The following is a 13862-nucleotide window of genomic DNA, read 5'->3' as shown; positions in this document are numbered from 1 at the left end:
CCGCCCTATCCACTGACCCTCCCCGCCCTGCCCACTGACCCTCACCGCCCTACACACTGACCCTCACCGCCCTACCCACTGACCCTCACCGCCCTACCCACTGACCCTCCCAGCCCTACCCACTGACCCCAATCCCTACCCACTGACCCTTCCCGCCCTACCCACTGACCCTCCCCGCCCTGCCCACTGACCCTCCCCGCAATGCCCACTGACCCTCACCGCCCTACCCACTGACCCTCACCGCCCTACCCACTGACCCTCACCGCCCTACCCACTGACCCTCACCGCCCTACCCACTGACCCCACCACCCTACCCACTGACCCTCACCACCCTACCCACTGACCCTCACCGCCCTGCCCACTGACCCTCCCCGCCCTGCCCACTGACCCTCACCGCCCTTCCCACTGACCCTCCCCGCCCTACCCACTGACCCTCCCCGCCCTACCCACTGACCCTCACCGCCCTACCCACTGACCCTCCCCGCCCTACCCACTGACACCACCACCCTACCCACTGACCCTCACCGCCCTACCCACTGACCCTCACCGCCCTACCCACTGACCCTCCCGGCCCTATCCACTGACCCTCACCGCCCTACCCACTGACCCTCACCGCCCTGCACACTGACCCTCACCGCCCTACCCACTGACCCTCACCGCCCTACCCACTGACCCTCCCCACCCTACCCACTGACCCTCCCCGCCCTACCCACTGACCCTCACCGCCCTACCCACTGACCCTCCCCGCCCGACCCACTGACCCTCACCTCCCTACCCACTGACCCTCACCGCCCTACCCACTGACACCACCACCCTACCCACTGACCCTCAAAGCCCTACCCACTGACCCCACCACCCTACCCACTGACCCTCACCGCCTACACACTGACCCTCACCGCCCTACCTACTGACCCTCCCCGCCCTACCCACTGACCCTCACCGCCCTACCCACTGACCCTCCCCGCCCTACCCACTGACCCCACCACCCTGCACACTGACCCTCACCGCCCTACCCACTGACCCTCCCCGCCCTACCCACTGAACCTCACCGCCCTACCCACTGACCCTCACCGCCCTGCCCACTGACCCTCACCGCCCTACCCACTGACCCTACCCACCCTACCCACTGACACCACCACCCTACCCACTGACCCTCACCGCCCTACCCACTGACCCTCACCGCCCTACCCACTGACCCTCCCGGCCCTACCCACTGACCCTCACCGCCCTACCCACTGACCCTCACCGCCCTGCACACTGACCCTCACCGCCCTACCCACTGACCCTCACCGCCCTACCCACTGACCCTCCCCACCCTCCCCACTGACCCTCCCCGCCCTACCCACTGACCCTCACCGCCCTACCCACTGACCCTCCCCGCCCGACCCACTGACCCTCACCTCCCTACCCACTGACCCTCACCTCCCTACCCACTGACCCTCAAAGCCCTACCCACTGACCCCACCACCCTACCCACTGACCCTCACCGCCTACCCACTGACCCTCACCGCCCTACCTACTGACCCTCCCCGCCCTACCCACTGACCCTCACCGCCCTACCCACTGACCCTCCCCGCCCTACCCACTGACCCCACCACCCTGCCCACTGACCTTCCCCGCCCTGCCCACTGACCCTCACCGCCCTACCCACTGACCCTCCCCGCCCTACCCACTGATCCTCACCGCCCTACCCACTGACCCTCAACGCCCTACCCACTGACCCCACCACCCTACCCACTGACCCTCACCGCCATACCCACTGACCCTCACCGCCCTACCCACTGACCATCCCCGCCCTACCCACTGACCCTCACCGCCCAGCCCTCTGACCCTCACCGCCCTACCCACTGACCCTCACCGCCCTACCCACTGACCCTCCCCGTCCTGCCCACTGACCCTCACCGCCCTACCCACTGACCCTCCCCGCCCTACCCACTGACCCTCACTGCCCTACCCACTGACCCTCACCGCCCTACCCACTGACCCTCCCCGCCCTACCCACTGACCCTCACCGCCCTGCCCACTGACCCTCACCGCCCTACCCACTGACCCTCACCGCCCTACCCACTGAACCTCACCGCCCTACCCACTGACCCTCACCGCCCTGCCCACTGACCCTCACCGCCCTACCCACTGACACTCCCCGCCCTACCCACTGACCCTCACCACCCTACCCACTGACCATCACCGCCCTACCCACTGACCCTCACCTCCCTACCCACTGACCCTCCCCGCCCTACCCACTGACCCCACCACCCTGCCCACTGACCCTCCCCGCCCTGCCCACTGACCCTCACCGCCCTACCCACTGACCCTCACCGCCCTGCCCACTGACCCTCCGCGCCCTACCCACTGACCCTCCCCGCCCTACCCACTGACCCTCCCCGCCCTACCCACTGACCCTCACCGCCCTACCCACTGACCCTCACCGCCTACCCACTGACACTCACCGCCCTACACACTGACCCTCACCGCCCTGCCCACTGACCCTCAACTCCCTACCCACTGACCCTCACCGCCCTACCCACTGACCCTCACCGCCTACCCACTGACACTCACCGCCCTACCCACTGACCCCACCACCCTGCCCACTGACCCTCCCCGCCCTGCCCACTGACCCTCACCGCCCTACCCACTGACCCTCACCGCCCTGCCCACTGACCCTCCGCGCCCTGCCCACTGACCCTCACCGCCCTGCCCACTGACCCTCACCGCCCTACCCACTGACCCTCACCGCCCTACCTACTGACCCTCCCCGCCCTGCCCACTGACCCTCACCGCCCTACCCACTGGCCCTCACCGCCCTGCACACTGACCCTCACCGCCCTACCCACTGACCCTCACCTCCCTACCCACTGACACTCCCCGCCCTGCCCACTGACCCTCCCCGCCCTGCCCACTGACCCTCACCGCCCTACCCACTGACCCTCACCGCCCTACCCACTGACCCTCACCGCCCTACCCACTGACCCTCCCCGCCCTACCCACTGACCCTCACCGCCCTGCCCACTGACCATCACCGCCCTACCCACTGACCCTCACCACCCTACCCACTGACCCTCCCCGCCCTACCCACTGACCCTCACCGCCCTGCCCACTGACCCTCACCGCCCTACCCACTGACCCTCACCGCCCTAACCACTGACCCTCACCGCCCTACCCACTGACCCTCACCTCCCTACCCACTGACCCTCACCTCCCTACCCACTGACCCTCCCCGCCCTACCCACTGACCCTCACCGCCCTACCCACTGACCCTCACCGCCCTACCCACTGACCCTCCCCGCCCTACCCACTGCCCTGTGCCCCATGATTGTATCGCCCTGACAACCTCCAGGTTGCGTTCTCACCTGAGGCCAGAGCAGAGACTGACTGCCAGCCAAGAGTCCTGATAACCCCTCACCTGGCCGTGGTAAAGACAGTGTTCCTGTAGACACACAACACACACCATCAGACATCAATCTTCAATTCTATTGCTTACCTCACCTTAATCATTCCTGTCCCAGGACCTCATGGCCCGGCATATCCCCCACTCTACCATTACCATCAAACCCGGGGATCAACCCTGGTTCAATGATGAGTGCAGGAGGGCATGTCAGGAGCAGCACCAGGTATACCTAAAAATGAGGTGTCAACCTGGTGAAGCTATAACACAGGACTACTTGTGTGTCAAACAACATAAACAGCAAGTAATAGACAGGGCTAAGCAATCCCACAACCAATGGATCAGATCTAAGCTCTGCAGTCCTGCCACATCCAGTTGTGAAAGGTAGTGGACAATTAAACATCTCACTAGAGCAGGAGGCTACACAAATATCCCCATCCTCAATGATGGGGAAGCCCAGCACAACAGTGCAAAAGATAAGACTGAAGCATTTGCTACAATCTTCAGCCAGAAGTGCCGAGTGGATGATCCATCTCAGCCTCCTCTGGAACCTCATTACCTTGTTTCAAACATGGACAAAAGAGCTGAACTCCTGCGGTGAGGGGAGAGTGACTGCCCTTCACATCAAGGCCGCATTTGAAACAAGGGACTTAGGAGTAAAGTAAGGGGATGCATGGAGAGGAGGCTCCATGTGTGTGTGAGACGTAGACTGAGTGTGTCGTTGGGAATTTAGCTCATGTGATAATTGCTGGTGCAGAGGGATAAGAGAGCTAAGTGACCCCCTTTTCTCTCTGGTTTTGGCCTCCAATAGCTTTTATAAGATACAAACTGCATTCCAGAAATAGACGGTAAGCTGGAGGCAGGGGTGAGAGTTTGAAGAGCTCAGGGGGCTGAGGGTGTGGGGGCTGAAACGTGAAGTGTGAACTAATCACAAAGATGACGAGTGATTAGTGAGTATTTTCTATTTTTCCTCTTATCGAAACTAGGGATTTAAAATCAGATTAAGTATAATATTAATTATATATAATTAAATATAATATTAATTAATTCAGATCTTCTGAAACGTGAGTAATTTATGTGTGAGGGTTTTTTGCAGTAGGAATGTTTGTTCACATTACTAAAACTGTTTTAGTCCTAGTGGAATTTATTAGTCATAAATTAATTAACACCTTATAAAGACGGCAGGACAGGTAATGTGTTGTAACTGCAGCATGTGGGAGCTCCTGGATAACATTGTGATCCAGGGCAAAACACATCTGCAGCTTGAGGAACTTCAGCTCAGAGTCATTGAGCTGGAGGCTAAGCTGCAGACACTGCGACACATCAGGGAGGGAGAAAGTTACCTGGATGCTTTATACCAGGAGACAGTCACACCACTGAGGACAGGGTCTTCTGATTTGTCCAGTGGCCAGGGACAGGAGGGTGTGCCTGTGAGTGAGGCAGGTAAGGGAACCCAGATGGCAGGAGTACAGGAGTGTGAGCTTCTGCAATGGTCCAACAGATTTGGGGTTCTCTCAGTTTGTTTGGATGAGAGTGGGGGCTGGATGAGCAAACTGACCATGGTACAGGAAGCCATCGCAGTGTGGGGCTTAATAGAAAAGTAGTGGTAGTTGGGGGCAGTACAGGCAGGGGGATTGACACTGTTCTCTGCAGCTGAGAGAGGGAGCCTAGGCGGCTGTGTTAGCTGCCCAGTGCCAGGGTTCAGGACATCTGCTCAGGGCTGGAGAGGAACCTGCAATGGGAGGGGGAGGATCCAGTCATCATGGTCCATGTAGGTACCAATGGCATTGGTAAGACAAGGAAAGGGGGAGGCAATGGCATGATGGGATTGTCATTGGGCTGGTAATGCAGAGACCCATTGTAATGCTCTGGGGAACCCAGGTTCCAATCGGCAGATGGTAAAATTTGAATTCAATAAAAATCTGGAATTATAAGTCTGATGATGACCATGAAACCATTGTCGATTGTTGTAAAAAGCCATCTGGTTCATTCATGCCCTTTAGGGAAGGAAATCTGCTGTCCTTACCTGGTCTGGCCTACACTTGACTCCAGAGCAAGGGCAATTATGGATGGTCAATAGGTGCTGGCCTAGTCAGCAGTGCCCTTATCAACAACAGCAGCGAGGAGCTAAATTCAAAAGCAGAACCTCAAAGGCTACAAGCAAATTGGCACAGGGTAGAGCAGATTGGTGTGGGAGAAATGGATTTTGATTCATAGGGCACTGGCACCAGTACAGGGAGGAAATGGGAACTGTACCACTGGGGTGGGCTTCACCTGAACCATGCTGAGACCAGTGTTCTGGGGAGTCGTATAATTCGGGTGGTAGAGAGGCCTTTAAACTAAACAGTGGGGGAAGGAATCACCTGGGAGGAGATGCAGCAAATCAAAGGCTAATAAAGAGGTAGTAGAGCAGGGTAATGCTTTGGTTAAATACACTCAGGCTGAGACAGGCAGAGTACACCAGCAAATAAAACCAGAGATCACAAATATGGTGAAAAGACAAAATGGGTGAATAGTTAGCACAGGGTGAAATATGTATGACCTGATAGTCATTACAGAGATATTGTTGCAGGGTGACCTAGGCTGGGACCTGAATATTGAAGGGTATTTGGCAATTCAGAAAGATAATAAACCAGGAAAATGTCACTTGTATTGAGAGATGACCTTGGCTCGAAAGGGCAAGAGGTAGAATCAGTTTGGCTAGAGCTAAGTAATAGAAAAGAGGTCACTTTGTGGGAGTAGTTTATCAGCCCCTAACAGCAGTTACACTGTAGGACAGAATATACAGGAAAAAATAAATGGGGTGTGTAAGAAAGGTACCGTGATAGTCAAGGGTGACTTTCATCTACATGTAGATTGGATGAATCAGATTGGCGAAGGTAGCCTGGAAAGTGAGTTCAGAGTGTATTCATGGAGCAGGCCAATCTAGACCTGCTAAAGAGCAATGAGACAGGATTAAACAATAACCTGGTGGTGAAGGAGCCTCTCAGCAACAACAATCATAACATGATAGAATTTCATGTGCAGTTTGAAGGTGAGCAATGTGGGTCTAAGACTAGTGTTTTAACACTGAATAAAGGTCATTATTAGGGTATGAAAGCAAATTGAGCTCAAGTGAACTGTGAAACCAGTTTAAAAGCTAAGGCAGTAAAAGATGCTGAGGCAGATTTTTAAAGAGATATTGAATAACTCTCAGCAAAGATTTATCCCAGTGGCAAAGAAAGCTCTTTGAGAAGGATGCATTCATCCATGAGTGAATAAAGAGGTTAGGGTTCGTATCAAATTGAAAGGAACACTACAAACTCGCAAAGACTTGCAAAGGTAGGTCAGAAGACTGGTCAGACTTTGAGAAGCAGCAAAGACTGACTGAACAAAAAAAAAGCAGAAAGCTGAATGAGAGAGCAAGCTGGCAATATAAAGCAGGCAAAAAGAGTTTCTACAAGTATTTCAATAGAAAAAGAGTAACTAAAGCAAGTGTTGGTCCTCTAGGGAGTGAGGGTGGAGAAGTGATAATGGAAAACAAGGAAATAGCGGAGGTGGTGAACAGGTTTTTTGTGTCTGTCTTCACTGGAGAAGACTTAGAAAATTTCCCAAAGATATTTGAAAATCAAGGGGTGAATGGGAGGGAGGAACTTAAAACAACACCATCTCCAGGGAAAAGGTACTGGGGAAACGATTAGACCTAAAGGCTGACAAGTCCCCAGGACCAGAGGGCCTGCATCCGAGGGCCTTAGAGGAAGTGGAGATTCTCAAAAGTTTCAAGTGGATTTGAACACAGCTAATGTAACGCCTTTACTCAAGAATGGAGGGAGACAGAAAGCAAGAAACTACAGGCCAGTTAGCATAACATTGCTCATCGGGAAATCATTAGAATCCATTATTGAGGAGGTTGTAGCAGGATACTTAGAAAATCACAGCGTGATCGGGCAGAGTCAACATGATTTTGTGAAAGAGAAACCGTGTTTTATTAATCTATTAGAGTTCTTTGAGGAAGCAACAAACAAGGTGAATAAAGGGGGACCTGTAGATGTGGTGTATTTTGTTAGGAAATAGACAGTTTAAGTAAGTTATGTGCATTTGTATGTGTTAGGAATAAGCTGTAGCTTTAGGTTGAAGTTATATTTTCGAGTGGAGGCAGCAGGTTTAAGGTGTGGTTTGTGTGCCTGCATTTTAATGAGTTTCACAACTCGAAGGGATGAAGTGAAGTTAAAACAAACTCGAGGTTGACAAAAAAATTCTGCTGTTGCCTACCAACAAGGGTCCAGAGAGAGGGGCCCACAAAGACACAGAAAACTAGAAAAAGCAGTTTTAGTTAAGTTGAAGCCAGGATTCCAGAGGCAGGACAGCAAAGGGAACTGCAAGGAGCATCTTCCAAAAACTAAAAGTCACCAAAAGCAGAGATTGGAACAGGAGAGTGTCAAGAAGAGCCTTCTATTCAAAGGACTAACAGGAACCTGGAAAAGGGCCTGTCAACTGAAGTTAAAAGTAAGGGGCAGAGAGAAAGGCTCTGAGCTTAAAGGGAGAGAACAGAAGGACACAGATTTAAAGTGATATATGATTTTTAAAAAATTCATTAATGGGATGTGGGCATCACTGGCTAAGCCAGAATTTATTGCCTATTTAAGAGTTAACCACACTGATGTGAGTCTGGACCAGGTAAGGATGTCCCCAAAAGGACATTAGTGAACCAGATGGATTTTTATAACAATCAACAAAAGTTTCATGGTCATAATCAGATTTTCAATTCCAGATTTTTGTTGAATTCAAATTCCACCATCTGCGGATTTGAACCTGGGTCCCCAGAGCATTGCCCTGGGTCTCTGGAACACTGGCCCAGTGACAATATCACTACATCAGTCCCTCCCCACCAGGAGAGAGAAAACAGACGATCCAGGGGGACAGCTGAAGGACTGTAACTCTTTACTACGGGCAGGCACGCAAAGCAGTGGAGTTCTGTTGGCACGGCTGAGTCAGTGAGAGACAGAGAGTACGTGGAAGGAAGTTTGAATACATGTGGTGACCCAAGGGAGAGGAACAGCAGGAGGAGAGTTCACAACCCTGGAGGTGAACCCTTGCGGAAGGCGTCTGAGAGAGTCAGCTTGGGAGAAGATTCCAAAGCAGGTTCTTAGAGAGTGGAGATTGGAAACCCCCATGTGAAACACAGAAAAACCAGTCAGACCGGTTGACTGACAGTGTGACAAGCGTCTTGGGGAGTAGATGAGGGATCCACAGCCTCTGTTTGGGGTGGCATCTGTCACTTGGTTTCACAGTGTGGTGTGTCTGACCATAGGTCACCTATTGGTTTACATGGACTATGTACTTACTTCAAGAGTATAAGATAGCTCTTGTAACTTGTGTTATCCTTACAAATCTGTACCTGTCTGTAAAGGTATAGTTGTGGGTGAAGGAGAATTGTAATATATTTAATCCTTTCTTGCTTGTTTAATGTTTTATTCTCTTGTTAAAAGTTCATTAGCTGACTCCTGTGACTCTTCAGTAGCTGCTCTCCACATTTCTAAACAAAACATAAAAGTTAGGATCCATCAAGCTGGGCTCCACCCTGGGATCTGGCTTGTCCAGTAGTAACATCAGCTGGGATCATAACAATATAATATAAAAGCAAAATACTGTGGATGCTGGAAATCTGAAATAAAACAGAAACTGCTAAAACAAAATTCAGCAGGTCTAACAGCCTCTGTGGAGAGAGAAACAGAGTTAACTGAATAGGTACTTTGCGTCAGTCTTCACGGTGGAAGACACGAGTAACATCCCCAAAGTTCGAGAGTTGGGGGGCAGAGGTGAGTATGGTGGCCATTACCAAGGAGAAGGTGCTAGGAAAACTGAAAGGTCTGAAGGTGGATAAATCACCTGGACCAGATGGATTACACCCCAGAGTTCTGAAGGAGATAGCTGAAGAGATAGTGGAGGCGTTAGTGGTGATCTTTCAGGAATCACTGGAGTCAGGGAGAGTCCCAGAGGACTGGAAAATCGCTAATGTAACCCCCCTGTTTAAGAAGGGAGTGAGGCAAAAGACGGGAAATTACAGGCCGATTAGCCTGATCTCGGTCGTTGGTAAGATTTTAGAGTCCATTATTAAGGATGAGATTTCAGAATACTTGGAAGTGCATGGTAAAATAGGGCAAAGTCAGCATGGTTTCATCAAGGGGAGGTCATGCCTGACAAATCTGTTAGAATTCTTTGAGGCGGTAACGAGTAGGTTAGACAAAGGAGAGCCAATGGATGTTATCTACTTGGACTTCCAGAAGGCCTTTGACAAGGTGCCGCACAGGAGGCTGCTCAGTAAGATAAGAGCCCATGGTGTTAGAGGCAAGGTACTAGCATGGATAGAAGATTGGCTGTCTGGCAGGAGGCAGAGAGTGGGGATAAGGGGGTCCTTCTCAGGATGGCGGCCGGTGACTAGTGGAGTTCCGCAGGGGTCAGTGTTGGGACCACAACTTTTCACTTTATACATTAATGATCTAGATGAAGGAACTGAGGGCATCCTGGCTAAGTTTGTAGATGATACAAAGATAGGTGGAGGGACAGGTAGTATTGAGGAGGCGGGGAGGCTGCAGAAGGATTTGGACAGGTTAGGAGAATGGGCAAAGAAGTGGCAGATGGAATACAACGTGGCCAAGTGTGAGGTCATGCACTTTGGTAGGAAGAATAGAGGCATCGACTATTTTCTAAATGGGGAGAGAATTCAGAAATCTGGAGTGCAAAGGGACTTGGGAGTCCTAGTCCAGGATTCTCTTAAGGTTAACTTACAGGTTGAGTCGGTAGTTAGGAAGGCAAATGCAATGTTGGCATTTATTTCGAAAGGACTAGAATATAAAAGCAGGGATGGGCTGCTGAGGCTTTATAAGGCTCTGGTCAGACCACATTTAGAATATTGTGAGCAATTTTGGGCCCCGTATCTCAGGAAGGATGTGCTGGCTCTGGAGAGGGTCCAGAGGAGGTTCACGAGAATGATCCCAGGAATGAAAGGCTTAACATATGAGGAACGTTTGAGGACTCTGTGTCTATACTCGATGGAGTTTAGAAGGATGAGGGGGGATGTGATTGAAACTTACAGAATACTGAAAGGCCTGGATAGAGTGGACATGGGGAAGATGTTTCCATTAGTAGGAGAGACTAGGACCCAAGGGCACAGCCTCAGAGTAAAGAAAAGACCTTTGAGAACAGAGATGAGGAGAAACTTCTTTAGCCAGAGAGTGGTGAATCTATGGAATTCATTGCCACAGAAGGCTGTGGAGGCCAGGTCATTGAGTGTATTTAAGACCGAGATAGATAGGTTCTTGATTGGTAAGGGGATCAAAGGTTACGGGGAGAAGGCGGGAGAATGGGGTTGAGAAACTTATCAGCCATGATTGAATGGAGGAGCAGACTCGATGGGCTGAATGGCCTAATTTCTGCTCCTATGTCTTACGGTCTTCACGTTTCGATTCCATATGACTCTTCTTCAGAACAAACTCAAAACATTACCTGTTTCTCTCTCCACAGATGCTGCCAGATCTGCTGAGGTTTTCCAGAATTTTCTGTTTTTGTTTGGGATCATAACAATTTGGATTTCCAGAAGGCATTTGACAAGGAGTCACATCTGAGGTTCTGCACAGGATAAGACCTCATGGTGTAGGGAGTAAGACAGTAGCACGGATAAAGGGATGGTTAGCTAACAGGAAGCAGAGAGTAGGGGTAAATGGGTCTTCTTCATGTTGACAGGCTGTAACTAGTGGAGTGCCACAGGGATCAGTGCTGGAGCCTCAATTATTTACAATCTATACCAATGATTGGATGAAGGGACTGAGCGTATGGTACCCAAATTTACCGATAACACCAAGATAGGTAGGAAAGTAAATTATCAAGAGGAGGTAGAGATTCTGTAAATGGATGGAGACAGGTTGAGTGAGTGAGCAGAAATTTGCCGGGTGGAGCATAATGTGGGAAAATGTGAACGCAGGAAGAATAGAAAAGCAGAATATTATTTAAATGGGGAGAGGTTGCAGAGCTCTGAGGTACAGAGGGATCTGGGTGTCCTGGTACATGAATCACAAGAAGCTAGTATGCAGGAACAGTCAGTAATTAGGAAGGGAAATGGAATGTTGGTGTTTATTGAGAGGGGGATTGAGTATTAAAGTGGGGTAATGTTACTGCAGCTGTACAGGGTCTTGGTGAAACCACATCTGGAGAAAAGGTTATAATTGCTTTAGAATCAGTTCGGAGAAGGTTCACTCAAGTCATTCCTGGGATGAAGGTGTTCTGTTATGAGGAAAGGTTCAATAGGTTTGGCGTTTACCCAAACTGGACTTGAAAAGAATGAGAGGTGATCTTATTGAAACATAAAATATCCTTTGGACTTCCCAGGGTGGAGATTGGGAGGATGTTTCCTCTTATTGGGAGACTAGAATGAAAGGGCACAGTTTGGAGTCAAGGGTTCCAGAGGGTAAACAGGAAGGTGGAGTTCAGGCCACCATCAGGTTAGTCATGATCTTACCAAGTGGTGTCAAGGAGCTCTAACAACACTGAAACCAACGGAAAACACATGCAAAACCAGCAATGACCATTTCCAACAAGAGAGAATCCAACCATCGCTCCTTGATGCTCAATGGCATTACCATCACTGAATCCCCCACTATCAACATCCTGGGGGTTACTATTGACCACAAACTGAACTGGACTAGCCATAGAAATCCTGTGGCTACAAGAGCAGCTCAGAGGCTGGAAATCCTGCGATGAGTGACTCACCTCCTGACTCCCCAAAGCCTCTCCACCATCTACAAAGCACAAGTCAGGAATGTGATGAAATACTCCCCACTTGCCTGGATGAGTGCAGCTCCCACAACACTCAAGAAGCTCGACACCATCCAGGACAAAGCAGCCCCGCTTGATTGGCACCACATCCACAAACATTCACTCCCTCCACCACCGATGCACAGTAGCAGCAGTGTGTGTACCATCTACAAGATGAACTGCAGGAATTCACCAAGGCTCCTTCGACAGCACCTTCCAAACCCACGACCACTACCATCTAGAAGGACAAGGGCAGCAGATAGATGGGAACACCACCGCCTGGAAGTTCCCCTCCAAGTCACTCACCATCCTGACTTGGAAATACATCACCATTCCTTCACTGTCACTGGGTCAAAATCCTGGAACTCCCTCCCTAACAGCACTGTGGGTGTACCTACACCACATGGACTGCAGCGATTGGAAGCCTGTGATGAGTGGTGTACTGCAGGGATCAATGCTGGGATCCTTGCTGTTTGTAATGTACATTAATGATTTTGATGTGAATATAGGAGTATTGCTCAGTGAGTTCGTAGATGACACGAAAATTGGTGGTGTTGCAAATAGTGAGGAGGAAAGCCTTAGATATAGGATGATATAAATGGGCTGGTAAGATGGGCAGAGCAGTGACAAATGGAATTTAATCCTGAGAAGTGTGAAGTGATGCATTTTGGGGGGACTAACACAGCAAGGGAATACACAGTGAATGGTAGTACTGTAGGAAGTACAGAGGATCAGGGGGACCTTGGTGTACATGTCCATAGATCCCTGAAGGCAGCAGCACAGGTAGATAAGGTGGTTAAGAAAGCATATGGGATACTTGCCTTTATTAGCCAAGGCATTGAATATAAGAGCAGGGAGGTTATGTTGGAGCTGTATAAAACGCTAGTTAGGCCACAAAATTATGAGGGACATAGGGAAGATAGGAAGAAACTTTTCCCCTTAGCAGAGGCGTCAATAACCAGGGGGCATAGATTTAAGATAAGGGGCAGGAGGTTTAGAGGGGATTTGAGGAAAATCTTTTTCACCCAGAGGGTGGTTGGAATCTGGAACACACGCCTGAGGGGGTGGTAGAGGCAGCAACCCTCACAGCATTCAAGAAGTATTTAGATGAGAACTTGAAAAGCCATAGCATACAGGGCTATGGGCCAAGTGCTGAAAAATGGGATTAGAATAGATAGGTGCTTGATGGCCGACACAGACATGATGGGCCAAAGGGCCTGATTCTGTGCTGTATAACTCTATGACTCTAAGGCAGCTCACCACCACCTTCTGAAGGGCAACTAGGGATGGGCAATAAATGCTGGCCCAGCCAGTGAAGTCCATGTAGCAGGAGTTAGTAAATGTCACCTGACATTGTTCATTTAGGGTCAATAAACAGAGCCAGGTCCAGAAATTCAGATCTATGAGGTACATCACTGTCCTCGAGCACACCGACAATCTTACCAACCGATGTCTCCTGACCATCATGATTGACCTCCCCATCCTCTGAGTCTTCAGCAGTCTGCACTCACCGTGTAATTCGGAGTTATTGTCACTCGAGTACCATCCTCTTCATAATGTGTCTCCATGTAACCGGAACCAAACAGCTGGCTGTGAATGAAGCAAAGAGTCTAAGGCACAAACAGGTAATCCTCACAAAGCCCAGTCAATTCAGAGTCACACCCCTACCTCTGTGGATGTCCCACAA

At 50.8% G+C, this 13862-nt stretch overlaps 1 protein-coding gene across 1 annotated transcript in view; it reads right to left on the bottom strand.

Annotated features, from left to right (window-relative positions):
- The window catches only part of LOC121276112 (disintegrin and metalloproteinase domain-containing protein 33-like), a 120116-nt gene that overhangs the window by 55247 nt on the left and 51007 nt on the right, over positions 1–13862 (bottom strand). The window contains exons 2-3 of the mRNA XM_041184087.1: positions 13687–13765; positions 3351–3427 (exon numbers count right to left, since the gene is read on the bottom strand). Of these exons, the coding sequence (XP_041040021.1) occupies positions 3351–3427; positions 13687–13765 (156 nt within the window). The remainder of the gene's footprint in view (positions 1–3350; positions 3428–13686; positions 13766–13862) is intronic.

This window comes from Carcharodon carcharias, chromosome 1 (assembly GCF_017639515.1).
Source record: "Carcharodon carcharias isolate sCarCar2 chromosome 1, sCarCar2.pri, whole genome shotgun sequence".
Lineage (NCBI taxonomy): Eukaryota > Metazoa > Chordata > Chondrichthyes > Lamniformes > Lamnidae > Carcharodon > Carcharodon carcharias.
The sequence above is the reverse complement of the archived record's forward strand: the minus strand, read 5'-3'. Positions and strand labels throughout refer to the sequence as shown.